General features: G+C 36.8%; 1 protein-coding gene across 8 annotated transcripts in view; it reads left to right on the forward strand.

Annotated features, from left to right (window-relative positions):
• LOC135198187 (oxidation resistance protein 1-like) overlaps positions 1-19,361 on the forward strand; it is a 1,642,352-nt gene that overhangs the window by 712,403 nt on the left and 910,588 nt on the right. For 7 of the 8 annotated variants that reach the window (XM_064225738.1, XM_064225737.1, XM_064225741.1 and 4 more), the window contains exon 2: positions 2,753-4,440. The exons of the other annotated variant lie outside the window; for it this stretch is intronic. In XM_064225738.1, coding sequence (XP_064081808.1) covers positions 2,972-4,440 — 1,469 coding nt within the window. In that variant the 5' untranslated portion in view covers positions 2,753-2,971. The remainder of the gene's footprint in view (positions 1-2,752; positions 4,441-19,361) is intronic. 8 annotated transcript variants of the gene reach the window in all.

Consider the following 19,361-nt stretch of genomic DNA (forward strand, 5'->3'; position numbering starts at 1 on the left):
GAGTAGGTGTCGGGTGGAACTCCAGTGAAGAGCCTGGCTGTTGAACTTGCACCAACTAAAACATGCCTCGAATCTTCCTTCCTGCTGGCGAGGAGCGGTTTGTGTGGCAGGTCATCTCTGGAGCAGTTGACTTCTCTTCCTGTCGCATTCCTTTCATCCCCGAGTCTTCTCGCCTTTGTTATGACCCTTCATTTCCTTTTTGAGATTATGTATACCTGATATAAACGCTGCATCAGACGTCGAATGTTCGATGGAAGCTTTTTGTTGGTACTACTTTGTTGATGGCATGCAGAATGCCTCCGATAGTTTCTTTATTAATAGTTTTCATTGTAGGATGTATTTCATGATTTCTTATTACGTATTTGATTAGAAATATAAAAGAGTTTTATAGACTGCAAGTACCGTGTATATTATTGGAATATGTTTCTGTTAAAGTCAGCGATGTCGGGAAACATGATATACGAGAGAAATGTTTTAAGACCAGCCCAGACTTTCACTTGCCCTTTAGTTCATTCCCTCGATGTCTACCCTCTCATTATATAACAGCCAAGGTTATCAGTTGTGAGGTGGGGCTGCACTCCGTTTATTTGTCCCGCTTTTTATGATGACCTCTCGCCGAGAAATATTCGTTTTATTAATATACAGACTTCCTCAGGTCATCGAGAAAGCTTCTTTGAAAGGGATTTGAACCACTTGTCTTTTATTTGCCTCTCTCTGGTGAGCCAAGTGTCGAGGGACTATGAACATTTCCTGGCTCTCAAGTTCTGTGTTGCATATATATATATATATATATATATATATATATATATATATATATATATATATATATATATATACGCATCATGCACACAGACGGGTTTGTATGTTTTAAGTGCGCGCGCGTGTTTATGTGCGACGACGTTTAGTTATTCAAATGTATAAGAAGCAATGAAGGCAGTAAAAGAAGACCTGCTCTTATCAAATTATGCGCCAACCAAATGGAATCGGTGGTCTCTTATAATTCGCTCCCAATATTTTTTTTTACTGTACCTCCAGTCATATTATCTTTCTTGCAACTGCGAGGTTTTCTTCCCTGCTACACCTTTTAAATCTTCCTACACTCAATTTCCTTTCCAGGTCCTAGTGCTTGGCCTTTGACCTAAACTTTATATTCCATTCTATATTAGGGTACCGTAATCGACAGAGTCGGTATTGATTCATTTCCTCAACTGAGGCATGAGACTTACTGGTAAGAACTGTCAACTTCTTGGCCCTCATCTGCATCGTAGGTATCTCTGGCGCTCACAGTTTGCACGCTTTCACACACAGGTATAAATATTTATGTATGTATATATAGATACATGCATACATACTATATATATATATATAATATTTATTATATATATATCTATATATAAATATACTATATATATATATATATATATATATATATATATTAAACACAAAAGAGCTAAATTTTGAAATTATGGAGACACTTCATAAGTGATGTCTTATGTAGCTGTTATTCACTTCTGTACAGAACACTGGCCACAAACATAAATATTCGCGATACTTTGGTAACTACTGAAAATTCATAGCCTCAACATTTTACCGGTGAAAATGTCGAGCACCCGTACTCCAAGCATTAGTTCCATTACTGACCTCTCAGTCGTATTCCTGAATGTTCTTTTGCAAAGTCTTCGAAGAATACGGAGAGGTCATTATGCAGATTAGTTTCAGTCTGAGCGAAGGTCAGATGACCGTGCACGGTTTGCAACAGACCGTCACAAATTGACCTGACTGCTACCTTGCAGAGAGAACTTGTTTGCACCGAAACATTTCTTTGTCGCGAAGCAACACCAAAACTCAGGCCAACTGGAACGCCATTCCTTACTGGACGGAAGATATTAATAATCTTCATGTTACCTAATGACTTCTGATCCGATTTTCTTCAGAAAACAGTTTTTTTTTTTTTTACCACTAGAGGGAAGCCTCAGTAACGCAGGATTACTAAAGATGGGCATAGTGTTTTCTTGTGGGTAGTTCCAATTTTTAGCATATACATTGGCTGTTTCTTTTGTTTTGTAATATTTTTGTTATTGTTGCTGACGTTAGGAAATTCTGGCTTACTTTTATAAATATGTGTAAATAAATATATATGTATACAAAGCTATAGAGAGAGAGAGAGAGAGAGAGAGAGAGAGAGAGAGAGAGAGAGAGAGAGTGTGTGTGTGTGTGTGTGTGTGTAAAGCAGTAGAATTTCGTCATTACCTAGGGAATTGATATTATCTACTTGAAGCTGAAGAATGGACGTTGTAAATCACTATGACTTGGAAAGAAACCATTTTAAGGGCACAATCAGATACCATTAGGTACCTGCACACGCAGGAGAGAATTTTATGCACTGTGAAGTGGCAACCAAGTTGATTTCACTCAGCGGAACATTTTGTTAATTCTCCTTTAGTTACAGGCAGTTTTTTCTTTAGAATGATTAGTTGACAGGGGATAATAAGATGCAGGTTTTAGGGATTGGGGGTTCTTAACCAGCAATGAAAGTGAGTCCGTTGACATAGGACTGTTTCAGAAGGTCCGTTAAGCTTCCCAATCTCCGAAGCCGTAAATGACCGGGGCGAACAAGAAACCTGTTTTTACCGGCCTGACATTTTTTAGCCATCTGTTATCGGGCGTTTTGCTATTTTCAGTGTTGTACAGATTTTGTATTTTCGATTTATTTTGTTTCTTGTATCTGATTGACGACTTTTAATCGTTTCAGGTGTAACGAAAGAAACCTTTCACCTTAGCTGACCTTATTTTCGACAAAACGCCATCTAAACAAGAGTGAATGTTGTTCATAAATCTTGTGCTGAGAAATAGAAACTCTTATCAGTTAATTGACCCTGTTTCTTGAAGTGTTAAACATTTGTTTTGAGATGAACAAACTGAAGCTTGTTACTTGCATTTAGGAATATATTCGGCTTTTACCGTTGCCCCCATGACGACCATAGAAGCACTAGATGACCTCGGGAAGGTCATCCAGGCAAAGCGTGAAATGGAGGACTCCGGAGGAGAAGACTCTTCCTCCACAACGGAGACGGAAACTGCTCCCCCTCAGGTGGTGGTGGAGGCCGTGAATGAAGCGGCGTGGCCTTGTGCATTGCCTCAGGTGTGTGTAACGAACTGGGGAACGCCTAGTGGGCCCTCCAGTGGCACATGCTCACCTCATTCGCGCTCCCCGTCGTTGGCTTCTCTGTGGTCAGAGACGTCATACAGTGATGGCTTGCACACTCCTCGTGGGGAAGACACGAGGTCCCTTTCTTACACGTCCCTAGGACTTGAGAACAGGTGTCGGTCACGCCATGCTTCAACGTCCTGTGCACTCACCCACGGCAAAATAGTAGAGACCACCAGGCTTTGCGCTTCTCAAGAGCTTTTTGCCACGGGAGAACCTCAACCCAAACAGAAACAGACCATCAAGAGTATGTTTCTGGATGTGTTTCACCCAGAATCGCACAGGAGGCAGAGATCGGCCTCTAGTGGAGAAGTTCGTCAGAGGTTTCCATCGGGCGGAGACTCGAAAGTCCGCAAGTTCTTTTCCAGAATTAGATCGCATTCTCACAGTGATTTATTGGACGGCCAAAATCGGCGTTCTTCAACGAGCAGTGTGAATTTAACAGGAATGGAAAGTGGGCCTGTTAAACTGAGTCCTGAAGTCCAAACCCATCTTGGAGATGATCTTCCCGTAACAGCAATCAATACACGTCTTATAGGAAAGTATCGCAAACACCAGGGTAAGAAACGCCGCTGGAGTCTCTTTGATCAACAAATTCTTAAAAGTAAGGGTAATCGTGATAGCTCTCACCCCGTCAACAATGAAGACAACAGTTCAGGCAAAGAAGGGCGTGTTACTCTTGAGCCTTGCAAAGGGTCTCCAATTTCATCAAGAACTCGGGCAGCGAGTTTTGCAGTAAACCCAGAATATGCCAAAAGAATGCTCGGGAGGACAAGATCAAACTCAGATTCGAAAATTGCTGTCATTGATAAAAAACGAAAGAGAGGGTTATTGTCCAAGGACACCAAAATGATTGACAAGCTGCTCGATTTCCATTTTAACAAGCGACATAAGCAAAAAGGTAGCCTGTCTTCTTTGACTGTGGAGGGACAACTAGATGCACAGCAGAAGAATAAGCAACACAGAAAATCTATTTCAGACATTTCTGATAAAGAAAACCTGCGCACGATCGAGGACAGTCCAGTTGGCTATGGGAAAGAGCGCGCCATGTCTTTCCACAACTTGACTGATTTCGCCGTCGACGATTACTTTGCTGACGAGGATGACGTCGATTCGGTTGAACATTTGAGACGCGGAAGCAAAGACACACTCTCCCCATACTATGCAGAAGAGGGTCAAAGGTCAAGGCGTCATCGCTTCTCCATTGACAATATCTGGAAGAATGTCTTCAGGTAAGGTTTCACTCGAAGTTCATCATGATCTTGGGGAAGCGTGTCCTGTTTCTGTTGGGATTTCTGTCTCTCCTTGATTAACGTGGCTTTTTATCCTTATAACCCAAAATTTTACATATTTGGTGGTGGGAATGATTCTCTGACGCTAGTGTGAACAACTACCAGTTGAAAGGTGAGTGGTGATATTGGGTAAGCAGGTGATTGATGATTCTTCATACATATAATCCATTGACATTGAAGTTCTCGATTTTTCCATTTTAATTGTTGGTAAGCTATACATACATATATAGAGAGATATATATTATGTATACATATATGTATATGTATGTATATAGTTATATATATATATATATATATATATCTATATATATATATATATATATGTATATATATATTATATATTACTGGTAAAAATGTTCTGTAACAACAGAATTCCATCTAATAAAAGGAGCCCATAAAAACACCAAAATATACAGAGAAAAGTACTATATTTCAGAGACTGCTGTCTCCCTCTTCAGGTAGATAAATGAGAAAATTTTACAGAAAAGGTGGTATTTATACCAAGAGGTCCATCCACAGGCAAGCCAATTTAGGTCACCCCCGCTGATAATCTTCCTTTAATCTTCTTAAGAGTTGGTTGAATGAAAACCTTGTCGATCGTATCTGAAATCCATTCTCCTTTTGATATGTTCATTACCTGCCTCTCTTTTATTAAGGCTGATTCCATCATTTGACTCTTGTACCGGCAGTTGCTGCTGTAAATTACACGTGACAAATTCCAGTTTATTCTATGGTTATGTTCATTTATGGTTGAAAATAGCCGAGTTTTGTTGTCCATACCTAACTGACCGTTTGTGTTGTATTAATCTCTGGGGAAGTGATTCACCTGTAAATCCGATATAAGATTGGTCACAGTCCTGGCATGGGATTTCGTATACCCCAGTGTCCTTGGGAGATGTCTTTTGTTGGACGTTAATCAGGGATTTGGCTAAGGTGTTTGGGTAAGTAAATGCCAAAGGGTTAGATTTTCAGAAGGTGTGGGTTACTCTCTTAATCGTGTCCAGGTGAGGAATTTTTATTTTATTGTTGGGTGTATCTCTGGTCTTGTCTTTGGGGGATCGGTAGAAAATTATGTTTGCTTTGTGAATTGCTTTCTCAATTATATGGTCAGGATACTTTAAAGTATCCTGACCATATAACTGAGAAAGCAATTCACAAAGCAAACATAATTTTCTACCGACCCCCCCAAAGATAAGACCAGAGATACACCCAACAATAAAATAAAAATTCCTCACCTGGACACGATTAAGAGAGTAACCCACACCCTCGGAAAATCTAACCCTTTTGCATTTACTTACCCAAACTCCTTAGCCAAATCCCTGATTAACGTCCAACAAAAGACATCTCCCAAGGACACTGGGGTATACGAAATCCCATGCCAGGACTGTGACCAATCTTATATCAGATTTACAGGTAAATCACTTCCCCAGAGATTAATACAACACAAACAGTCAGTTAGGTATGGACAACAAAACTCGGCTATTTTCAACCATATAAATGAACATAACCATAGAATAAAATGGAATTTGTCACGTGTAATTTTTAGCAGCAACTGCCGGTACAAGAGTCAAATGATGGAATCGGCCTTAATAAAAGAGAGGCAGGTAATGAACATTTCAAAAGGAGCATGGATTTCAGATACGATCGACAAGGTTTTCATTCAACCAACGCTTAAGAAGATTAAAGGAAGATTATCAGCGGGGGTGACCTAAATTGGCTTGCCTGTGGATGGACCTCTTGGTATAAATACCACCTTTTCTGTAAACTTTTCTCATTCATCTACCTGAAGAGGGAGACAGCAGTCTCTGAAATATAGTACTTTTCTCTGTATATTTTGGTGCTTTTATGGGTTCCTTCTGTAGATGTTGTTGGTTTGTGTATTTGAATGGACCTCTTACACGGTTTTGCCAGTAATCTAATATTGGTGTGGTATAGTTTATTCTTATGGTGACTTCGCTTTTTAAATAACATAAACGTCATATATTTTGATGTATATTTTAGGGTGTGAGAAGGCATTGAATTTGGTTCTTTCTGCTCGCAGTGTTGCCAGAAAATTAATGACTGGTTTTGATTAGATTTTTCAAAACATTCATCTTGTGATCCTTTCAAACGGTTACCTATTAGTGGGTGTCATGAAAAATGTTTCTCCCTTTCTCAGAAACAAAATCGGATCTTGATCGACATTCACCAAAAGACTAATGGATGTTTAATTAAAATCTGTAATGGACATAGATAAAATGTCTATTTTACCTTTGTTTCAGGTGGAAGCCTCACCATTCTCATGTATTTTTTTGCGTATTTTATTTGTTCCCACAAATAAGCTATAATTTTTTTTAATTGCACGATAATCGCTCCTCGGATTAAGCCTCCTGACAAGTTAGGAGTAGCTAATATTATTTCCTTACATTCAACCTAAATTACTTGTTAGAAGATATATTCTTCCCTACAGTCTTCATGACCTTATAGCCAGCTATCACAATTACGTAGCGTAAATATTTAAATTTAACTTATTTAATCTTGTTTATAAAAGTGAACGTTTGTATGTTTTGTATTATATTTGCGCACTTATAGAAATCCAAACCACTCGACGATCTAGACAAAATTTGGCACGTGGTCATTTGACACAACTTAGATAATAGGGTAGGTTTCAAACCCATAGCCCCACCCCTTCCCCTTCCCTAAACACCTTCCCCCCTTCCCTTTTTAACTTATGTGGTGAAGAAACTCTACGGGTTTTTATCATACCTCGTTTTATGTAGTACTCGAAACCACAGACATTATATTATTGAAAAGTATGTTCAGTCACCACAGCAATACCTGGATAATCTGGGTACAAGGGACAGTCACTACAGTAATACCTGGACAAAAGGGACAGGTAGCACAGTAATACCTGGTTAAAGGTGACAGACAACACAATAATACTTGGATAAAATGGACAGTCACCACAGTAATATCTGGATAAAATGGACAGTCGCCATAGTAGTACCTGGATAAAAGGGACAGTCAGTACACTAGTACTTGGTTAAAGGTGTCAAACAAGACAGTCACCACAGTAATAACTGGATAAAAGGGACATTTACTACAGTAATATCTGGAAAAAAGGGCCAGTCACCGCAGTAATGTTTGGGTAAAAGAGATAGACAGTACAGTAATATTTGGTTAAAGAAGACAGACAGCACAGTAATTAGTGGTTAAAGGGGACAGACAGCATAGTAATACCTAGATAGAAGGGAGAGAGAGTACAGTAACACCTGGATAAAGGGGACAGATTTAATAGTAATACCTGGATAATGGGGGAACAGTTACCACGGTAATACCTAGATAAAAGGGACAATCACCACATTAATACCTAGATAAAAGGGACAGTCACCACAGCGATAACGGGATAAAAAGGACAGTCACCACAGTAACGCCTTGATAAAAGGGACAGGCAGACAGAACATTCACCACAGTAATTTCTGAATAAAAGGGACAGTCATCACAGTACTAACTGGATAAAAGGGACAGTCATCACAGTAATACTGTCAATTCACCCACAACTGATCGAAGGGTGAACGTTTGCATGAAAAAAGTAGAACTTTCAGTCGGACCATCAACACAAACTCCACTTCCTCTCCCTTCTCCCTTCCCTACACCTTTCCTCACCCCTTCCCTCTTCCCTCCCCATCTCCACCCCCTTACCCTTTTCCCTGCCCCTACATGTTGATTGTCATTCGGAGTTTTCTTAGGCATCGCCGGATTGGTCAGCTAGTCCAGTAACTTATTCAGTAGTGAGAAGAAATTTTATTAGGGTATTTATTCATTACATTTTACTTTGACATTTCAGCTGTTCCTTACACAGTAAAGATAATTTGATGACATTGTGTATTAACTAAGTCTAACATGTTCCGGATGAGAATGATTAATTATTGAGGAGTTTTTTTTCAGATTAATTATTTAAGAGTTTTTTTTCGCCCTAGCATGACGAGTGGTCGAATGATGTTTATTTTCTTCGGTAAAGGAAATCCGTTGCTGTGGCTATCAATGTCAGTCTCACAACAGTGTGGTTTAGAACCGATCCAAACGCCAGAAGTTTACTTACTTTTTTATAAAGTATTTTTTTCCTCTGGATTGAAATACAGTGCCGAATTTTTATAATATTTTTTTGCAATTCGTACATGAAATGAGACTTGCTTTAATCTTATAAAGAAAAGGCAGAATATGTCTACATATTTTGGTTACCTCTAAATATTTATGGGATCTATGAATATTTAGACATCGAAATTTGGCAAAACATTCAGAGCAAATGCCATTAGCTACTAATTGAATTTCATTCGAAAATATTTTTAGACAAGCTTGCTAATATTTATTTCCCAGAAGTACTGGTTATTTTAAACTCTTTCAAATGTGTTATGTTTATGAAATGAGGGGTTGGAGCACTCACAGATTCATTACACCTAATCAGATATTTAAATATCTTGCTTTATATATATATATATATATATATATATATATATATATATATATATATATATATACTTACATACATTACATACATACATACACACATACACACACACACACACACACACACACACACACACACACACACACACACACATATATATATATATATATATATATATATATAATAATATATATATATATATATTTATATATATATATATATAGATATATATATATTATATATATACAATAATATATATATATATATATATATATATATATATATATATATATATATAGATTGTTCTCAGTAATTTGAAAATACTTAAATCAAGTTGTGTCTGTATCATCAATATTCTTTTTTTCGAGGACCTTTGGAGCTTTTACGTGGCAATACTCGTACGACCATTTTCAATTTTATTTCTATGTTCTCTAACGCTGATACTTTTCAATTTTTTTTATGTTTTTTTAAGTCATAGCTGATCCATGAGTAGCGCCTAATTTTAGTGTTCTTCATGTTTAAGCAAATAAACAATGAGCGTGATAACGTAGATGTATCATGCATATCAATTCTACTACCTTTGGAATTTCAAGAAATTTATTATGTACGGCCGTTACGAGAGGGCTCGAGTGCTGAACGATCTAGTTAGGTTCCCTTACTAATACTGTGGCTATGCTCTGTATAGTGCACTACAATGGCGAAAGAGAGTATGAAAGACATCTGCTATGCATTCCAGAGGCCATATAGTGTTTTTGAACAACTTTTAAACCAACCTATGGATTTCCATGCCACTAAAGCACTCAGTGTTTCAAGCTTCATCCTAATTTTCGGAAGGACTGTGCATTGCTATGTTTGTTTCATTAACTTTCTCACCTAAGAAAATGAGGTTAATTAAAGCTGAGCTTAGACAATCCAACCATCAGCAAAAGTAGTGATGTGTATCCGTGACGTCGGTATGGCGTATCCTCCACTATACTTTTTCAAATGGTTATTTGACTTACTTTTAAGTGTCATTTTACCTATCCTGAGCAATACGATTTTTTAAAAACCAAATTGATATATTGTATTATATATAAATTTTTTAAATCATTATATCTTGATCCATAGGTAAGTGGCCTCAGGAATGCACAGTAGTCATACTGTAATATAAGTAAAAAGGGCCGTACCCACCGAGGTAATCTAGTCTTTAGAGTTTTGTATGCACAATAAATCTTTAGAGTAAATAAGGATTTCTGATTGTTTTCCTTTAAAGAATTAGAATTCCTATACATTAAAAAAGAAATACAAATATGTTGATAAGGATTCTGTAGTAATTATCCTTAAAAGTAAGTGATGCTTGAATTTGTGAAGGACTATGGAAGAATGGTGACCAGGTTATTTGTTTAGATGTCTGTGATGACGTTTTCATAATTCATCCGCAGTGCTTGTCTACATCACTCAGTTGATTTTTAGACTTTGATTATTAATATGGATTATAAATGACTGATTATTAAAGTATTAGAATACACCCTCAATGCTGCTTATGGGGATTAGTATTAAAGCATATTTGTAACAGTTGTTCAACCGGTGAATGCGAATGCATCTGAATGGCCAGCAGTACAAGTAAACGAATTTGGACTTGTTTGCAGTGACTTCTAGGAGACAGAAAACGGAGCTAGACTTGTTTCTTTTTACGTATAGTGCAAAAATTATTTTCGCCCCAGAAGTGGTTTACCGGTTGCTTATAAGGTTTTCAGTTAAAAAAAAGTATCTTATCGTCAAGTAATTATTGTTTATAACATATACGTAGGTATCCATGCACTCAGTTATTTGACAATGAAGCTTACCGTGTATCAGTAAGACAAGAAGAGCCAGGGATAGATTCAGATAGTGTGTAAAGATGATATTGAAAGTAAACATTTATATAGTTTATATTACGTAGTAGTTCGTAAAGCGTTATGTCAGTACATTAGGACATTTTATTATTGTCAGTACATTAGGACATTTTATTTTATGGACTATACTGTGATAAAACAAAAAATCCACCTTTTTTAAATCAGAAGTTTAGGTACAATGATTGTTAACTCACTGCCCCCGAAATTTTTGGAACTGGGTCTCATGATAACCCCAAGGTCCAACCTCTGCTTTTCATCTTACTATGTAAACCTTGCTTGTTATTTTATTAGAACAATTGATGTCGTAGGTGGTTTTATGTCGACTGTCATTGTTGAAAGGTCAAAGGATCATCACACCTACATGGCAACTATTAATCATCAGTGTTACAGCGTATCAGTCTTTTGTAGCGATAATACTGATAATCAATAATAGTGACTGGGATGCGGCCTGTCTGTCTGTCTGTCTGTAGTTTATCCATTAATTTATACCAGTTATTGTCAACTCAACCATCCTCATTATTCAATAATATTATGTCCATATAATTCAGAAGTTTGTTCTTGTTTTTGCTACATTTACAAGAGACGACAAAAGCATCATTACGGTTATGTTAGGGATACGTTAGGCCATTTCCGAGGAAGTTATATAATGTGTCAGAGAGAGAGAGAGAGAGAGAGAGAGAGAGAGAGAGAGAGAGAGAGAGCGATAATTATTTTAGATTCTTGAAATTAGTGGAAATTGTTAATTGATCTTTTCCCACTTCTATAAGCAAATGACCTTAAAGTGTGTCAAAGAAATAAGGTAAATTCAATGGAAATGTCCTCTAATTAAAATTTTACTCATTTTGGGAAACAATTATTATAAAAATTTATGATCTATACAGTTGTTCATTGTTAATGAGAACCTGTATCAATCTGCATAGGCTTAGAAGTACTTTGTAGGGATGATTACGGAAGAATTTCCAATATTTGGACACTTATATTTTCTAGTGACGTTAAAAAGACCATGCTCAAAATTGCCTTCGTTGTCAGTGCCTGTATGGTCCTCGCTTTCATATTGTCATTTATTTAGGGCAATACATTAACATAGAGGAAGGGAAGCCTGTCAACATGGCGGCCTAAAAAAATAAGAAATTTCATTTGAACGCAGTACCATTAAAGAACATGGCCGTTTTGACATTCTGTAATCATTTTCTTGCCATTCTTAAAATGATTCGACCCCTGCTTTCATTTTCAATTAAATTGGGGTGTAGACGCATATTCAAGTTTTGTGTAACCTTTGAATTGGCGAATCCTGCCCGAGGCTTTGGCCCGGTGGTTCATCTTTCGGAAAAGTGGATGCGTGAGAGTATTAACTGCCAACAGCATTCATTGTCTCAGGAGTCGCCGTTTGCTGTATGAATTGGCGTTTACATGCATGGCTCGCCGCGGCCTGGATCCTATTTGGGTCTCTTCTATTGCCGAGGGAGGTATTTGGGGTATTTTGTTCATTTAAATAAGCCTCTTAGACCATAAGACCCGGAATAGTGGTATGGTAAAAATAACTCGCGGCAATTAAGTATGATGGTGGCCGTGGCTGGTCGGTGAGCGCCATTCACGACTGAGTCCATTTCCAGCCAAAAGTAAACTGCACTTAATGAAAACGTCATGTGTGTTGCCAGTCGCGAAATTACATGCTGAGTCGAGAGTCCCCAGGACCAGGCTGCTGCAGCACTCGCCCACCGAAAAGAAGTTTGATATGGAATTTAAACGACTCTGTCGCTCCAACAAAATGATGGATACTTGGGACCTGGACTCGGTCTGGCTGTGGTGGACTGGTCCCCACCGACGCGCCTCATATGTATAGACCTTTCGTTTTCTTCTTTTCCTTTAGGCTACCTGCGTTATCCTTCCTTCCTTCGGCCGTATCTCTCTCTCTCTCTCTCTCTCTCTCTCTCTCTCTCTCTCTCTCTCCCTCCTCTGTGTTCTTTCCATGCACCAAATATGTTTTACGATGATTTGATTTATTGAAGACCAAGCCAGATTTTTCTTCTTACATGTCCATTTTTTCGATCCTCTGTAGTTGCTTCCATATCTATTTTTTCTGTTATTAAGTATTATATTCTCATGAATAAAAAAAGGGTCAATATCATTCTTTTTTTGTGTGTGTATGTGTATGATAGATTTCCTGTGTGTTACGGTTGTTTTTATTGCATTTGGGAACTTAAGAAAACAGCACTGTCATAATTATTATTTTTATAACGATTATTGCTCATATTGTAATGAATTTGCATACTAACTCTGATCCTTTTTTTCTTTTGGTTCTTTTTTTATGTGAAAATAAATCACACTGAATTACGAAATTGAATATTTACATCTGTTATTTTCGCCTCACAGTGTCAACTGGTATGTAGCTAGGTATACATCTGTTTCCGCCATAAATGTCACCTCCGACCCCACACTTCCTGGTAACTCCATTTTCCTGAATTGAGTCCCTTATTTTCAATGAAGGAATGAGCTTCTGAAACGTACACGACACCCGGTTTCCAATAAAGGATTCTCAATTATCTCTTGATATTGTTAAATATATGTATAATGAGACTCTTTGGTGAAAGACGCGTTTCTTCCGTTGTTCTTTCAGAGAGAGAGAGAGAGAGAGAGAGAGAGAGAGAGAGAGAGAGAGAGAGATAAAGATTTTCCAGATCAGGCGTCTCATTAAAAAGAGAGATAATTGACAAAGGGCGAATAGACTTGTCTTTCTATTGAAAGGATGCACCAATTCAGAATATAATTTTTTCATGTATGGGCAGTCTCCACGAATATTTTATGGAATAAGAGCGCCATGAATATTTTTTGCCTTTTGTTTCTGATATCAGACGGGTAGATGTCGAAGTCATTCAGGTGTTATCACATTTCTCTCTGTAAAGGGTTAGCGTCATGAAGACAGGTTCGCCCCTTCAAATCAAGACGTTTATTATGAAGAAAATGAACGCTTTTGAGTAAACCTATACCCAATTTCAGTTGGAAAGTAAACACTTATACACGACATTTTCCTCTTGAGTAGAAGAAAGGGGAAAAATCCCTTCTTTTGCTGGAAACTGAAATATCAAAAGGTAGTTTTTATCGAAGTCTTCAGATTTTTAGAACCGAGAAAAACAAAAGAAACTGCACGAAGACCGTTTTTAAGAGAAACGCAAAGATTTTACCTATCTTCAGAGCTACAAACTCAAGAAAACAAAACCTACGCCAGGTGATTTAGGATCTTAAAGGTGAACAAACCATACACTTACTTCGTATTATCGACCCAGTGGAAGTTGCAGTCGCCTCCGAACTATTCTGGCGACAATCGGTAACACTGCCCCAGTGCTTCCTGTCGGAATACAATCTTAATTATTTCATTTAAACAAAACAATTACATCTTTTATGTTGTAGACTTTTTTGTCCGATGAATTGGAAGTTAATGGTGAAGAACAAATGCATGAATTTTAAATTATGGCAATTTCACTTTTAAAACGTGGATCCAACACATAATTATTGGTAATATAATCACAGAATTGTCGAAAGCCACGTCTTCAGGAGTCAAATCGAGTTTTACAATATTTTTGGGGGGAATGACAAAAGCAAACAGGCAAATAAACGAATGAGAAAATTAGAATATACTTATTTTCACTTAAGGAGACTTGCCCTCCACCGTCACGTCAAATTCCTTTCCACGGTATGATAAGCTGGTGGATGTTTTGGAGATATTTTAGGCTTAAGGGAGATTTGTCTGGAAGCTTCTAACGTGCACTAGCTCTAGCAGAACCCGCTCTGTAATATAGGTTTTTCCCTTTGCGTATATATATATCTATATATATATATATTTATATATATATAAATATATATATATATATATAAAGTAATTAATATATATATATATATATATATATATATATATATTTATATACATATACATAATATATATAATTTTTCTTTAGTTCTATCTTAAAGAAGATATAAAATCGAATTCAAGTGAAGGTATCGTAACCTAGAATTGGAATCTGTAGATTGCTTGGATTTTGTGCGCTGATGTTATCTACAAGTCACATTGATGATTTGAATATTAACGTGAATTCAGAATTGATATTCTATTTAGCCTTATGTGGAAGATAATTTTCCTTTTTTTCATAATAACAATTGTTCCTGTGCTGCTTGAGCATACTTTCTTTTGCTTTGGTGCCGGCGAAGCACTGAGGAGCGATATAAAAAATATCCTCTTTGAATCTTTTCAGATTTTCACTGGACAGATTTAAATTGAATTTTTATTATCCTCAAGGAAAATCAAATTTTAAACTTATTTTATTTTGGTGGAAACGTCCTGTTATCATGAAGTTCTTCTTAAAAGTTTTTAGTTTAACGTTACTGGCATAATTATCGTGAATTTCTTGCGCGGCACACTAATATTTAACCATGTGTCCAGCAGCTGCATTGATGCATTTTTACGATTAACTTCACGTGTGCATAGACTAATCGCATTTTGCAATATACAAATTCAACACTTGCTCTGAGTCTTCCACAGAAGGCTTTGGAATAATGAATCATGCATAACGAACGTCATATTATTTTCCTCTTTGTATAATCAGTGATTTGGTCGAGACTTTCCAGAAGACCTTGAACGTTACCCCCTTCACTTCACATGCAAAGCAACAACTGCAGTATCAGTTTGTTGGATATCCTGCATAGCATGCGTTTCTTTTACTTGTTGCTTTTGCATTTCCCAGTAGAATGAAGCCTTTCGTTTGTTACCGTCTTTGGTCATTCACAGAAAATCAAAGGGTAAAAGAAAAGGTTGGTAATTACTCGAGTAGGTGAACAGGTACCCTATATGCTCTTTTAAACTAAGTAGTTGTAAACGCACTTGTATGGTCAAGGAATATTCTTCAGCTGGTATTGATTAGTATTCTAATTGTGGCCTCCTTGTTCTCGTAAGGTCGTATAGGCCAGGATTCTATTAATCCTGGTATAGGCATAGGTCGGTTAGCTGGAGGAACTTTTTACGCTTTCCCTGACTGAATGAAAATGACAGAAATAGTCGCAGAACGAAATATAATTCCGAATCTTGATGAAGGTACTGTTCTTACAAATAGGCAGGCCATAGTGTTCAGGTATTACCAAAGATTTTACCGGAAAAACATTTGTGATGTACCTATGCAAAACTTCTTTATGCAGTTTGTAGAGAAAAAAATTGACTGATTCAGATAATGGTATATTTCATAAGAATATATCTCTCAGAGAGATACATGATGTTATTCGTTCCATTGCTAACAGTAAATGCCCTGGCATAGACGGCATCCCGATAGAATTTTATAATAAGGTATTTTGGGAAGATAGTAGGGATGAACTAAAACTGTTGCTTGAAAATATTATGGAAATGAAAACTCTCCAAGAGTCAGAGTATTGCAATGGTCACTCTCATATCGAAAAGCACCGAGGAGAGTGCTTTGGCTAATTGGATAATTGGAAACCAATTTCATTTTTGTGCTGTGACTATAAGATACTTGCTAAGATAACTGCGAAAAGAATGCAAACAGTTATCCTCAACCTTATCAGTCATGAACAATTTTTTTTGCCTGGAAGATCCATAGATACATGTAAACTTTAATTAGAGATATTGTGTATTATTGTAGTGAGAAAAAGAGTTAAAGGTGCTATTTTAAATCTTGATTGGGCGAAAGCATTTGACCGTGTTCATATAATTTTGTTCTTCAGATTCTTGAAAGACTAGGCTTTGGGATGAACTGATTTCCTGCATTAAGATACTGTACACGAATATTGGAAGTCAAAGACTGAAAAAGGGATAGGAATGGTAAGTCTTTTATGGAAGACAGTATTTTAGCTGCCTCTTTCTTAAAGTTACACTGTGAAGAGAAATAAAATGTTTTGTCAAATTATTATAACAATTCACATATGAAGGGCTTGTTTACTAGAAATTTAAGACAAAGAGACAATACTATGCATTCTGAGGTCTTAGTAACAGTTAGCAAATGTAAAACAGTTCAGAATTTTCCTTTTCTTAAATCGAGAACTATATATGAGAGCTTATTGCCAAATGTACAGCCAACTGTTGAGAGTAGATACCCCCCTTTATTATTGGCCTTTGATTTGGGAAAACATCAATATGAAATTTCTTTCTGCTGCTGATAGGGAAATAATATATAAATATATTCACGAAATAGCACCCAATAAAAAAAGGTTAAAAGAAATGAAAATAATTCAAGACTCTGATTGCCAGTTTTGTGATGCTGAGGAATCAAATATTCATATGGTATATTTCTGCAAGAGAATTGCAAACATAATGATATGGTTAAAAGGAGTTTTGAAGCATTTTTGCAATTTTGTTCACTGCAATTTCATTAGAAGTATGCATTTTGATTTCCCAGAGTCATCGAAGAAACAAAGGAACCCTGCATCTTTAATTTTGTCAAGTTATATTGTAAATATATGGATGTTTAAAGACAAGAATGTGCCTGAACGGTTGATTATAAATCGAATTAAAGCTTCCATTATAAAAAAAACCCCAAGAGATATCAAGGCCATTTCGAAAGACAGGTACTAAAGCATTTCACAAAGAAAATGTACGTAGTTCTGGATTTGTTGTAATTTTTTGTAAATAATTTATTGAATATAAACTTAAAGAAAAAAAACTGAATCGAGTATCTCTGCCGCTGTTATTAATAGAATCATAACTTGGGGCTTTTTCTGTTGCTGCTTTTCATGGAAACTTTCGTATCAGGAACGGCATTATGTTAACTATTCCGGAGTGACTATTTAGCCGCCAGTATTGAAGAGGGTGTGCTGCAGCTTCTCATAGTCTGTGCGTTAATTTTTTAAATTAATTTGTCTATTTAATCTATATTTGCAAAAATTGATTTAATTGTGTTTTTAATCAACGATGTTAATATCTTCGTTGCGCCTTTCTTTCAACATTTATGAGCATTTTATTCTATGGAAGCTTACTAGTCAAGTTCAAGGTCTTCTGTCTCATTCGACCTAATGCGTGAAGATGAATGTTGTCAAAACTTCGATATGCACACCTCCATGTCGACATCTACCTCGTTGTTCTTTTAGGAATCTTTTAAAGTCTGAAATTCCCGACCATCTGACGCCCTTCGTTTTATGGTCATCTATACATTCCGAAAAAGGGAGGGTGGCTGTCACGTAGAATTGAATTGATTCCTTTTTTTCAATTTTACGGCCGGGGACAGATATCTGTAGACTTTTATCAGCTTTTCAATTTCTTCGCGTTTTGTGAGCCCTTATGTCAGTACTACAAATACACGCATTGTAAGTCTGCATACACTGAACAGAAATAGGAAGGACGACAATATTGTAAAACAGAATGAATTTTCAAGTATGGTGATTTCCTCAGTTGTTTACCGCCCATATTAGCCCGACCTCTTATGTTTGAAAAAGGACCGTCGTAGTTGATGATGTACGTTTCCCCTTTCGTGGATCTAAATGGAGTCTGATTGAAAGAATCTCCTCCCCTCTACAATGTAAACATATTGTTAGGAAAGGGGCTTGGCTTTCAAATGCAAGACGGTTGTAGAGTTTTCTGTATATGGAGGGCGTAGCAGGGGCGTTTCCCTGTCAACATTCAACAGAAACTTGGCGATGAAGATAAGGGTGTTAATGATGACTTAATTCCATGTGGGAATGTATTGTAATGTGTGATTTCGTATACTTAGATTATTACTATTAAACATTTTCACGTTTAATATTGCTCATTGCAAATGAGCTAGCCTTGGCTCTAAATACGACGTTTTAGCAGTAAAATAAGATGCATGTTCACGACCGATGGAAGAAAAGGAGTCATTTACAGACAGTGAACGAAATGGTGAAATTCGGGTCATCTTACACCATTATCTAAATTTCCTAGTTTTCAGCATCGAACTGAAGCACGTATTGATATTAAAAGCTTAAGTGAAGTAGCTTATTATTGGTAACATAATATCTTCTCTGTAAGGAGTTTTTCGTTATTGTAACTTTGTGTTCTTGTTGCCTGTGAAGGTCATGGTGTTCTCTATGGCTGGGTAAGAGGAAGTTTTGTCTTTTGTTTCTTTTTCATTCTTTAAGTCTTCAGTTGAGAATCCTTTTAGACAGAGTCAGCAGACTATAAAACCAAGAGGGCTCCAGAGAGAGAGACAAGTTATAGGAAATGGTGATCAATGAATAAATGTGAGGGAATAGAAAATAAAACCAATGCACCTGAACTTCAGCAGAGAGCAGGAATGAATTTGGTCTTCGCAAAAATATGGGAAGCTCAGAAGATTCCACCACATCACTAGGCAAACTATTCTACATTTTAGTTTTAGCCAAGATGAAACTCCTAGTAAATTGAGTGGTAATAAACCTTATGCTAGAAAACGACACACTGTTTCTAGCAGCAGCCTGACTAACACTGTTTGCAGCAGCAGCCTGACTAGTGTTGCAAACAAAAACAGCTAGGTCACGTAAAGAAAAGTGTAGACGATGTTTCTCGTTGTAGTGCATTTTAGCAACAGACATTAAAAAAAAAGCTCTCT

Source organism: Macrobrachium nipponense, chromosome 21 (assembly GCF_015104395.2).
Source record: "Macrobrachium nipponense isolate FS-2020 chromosome 21, ASM1510439v2, whole genome shotgun sequence".
NCBI lineage: Eukaryota > Metazoa > Arthropoda > Malacostraca > Decapoda > Palaemonidae > Macrobrachium > Macrobrachium nipponense.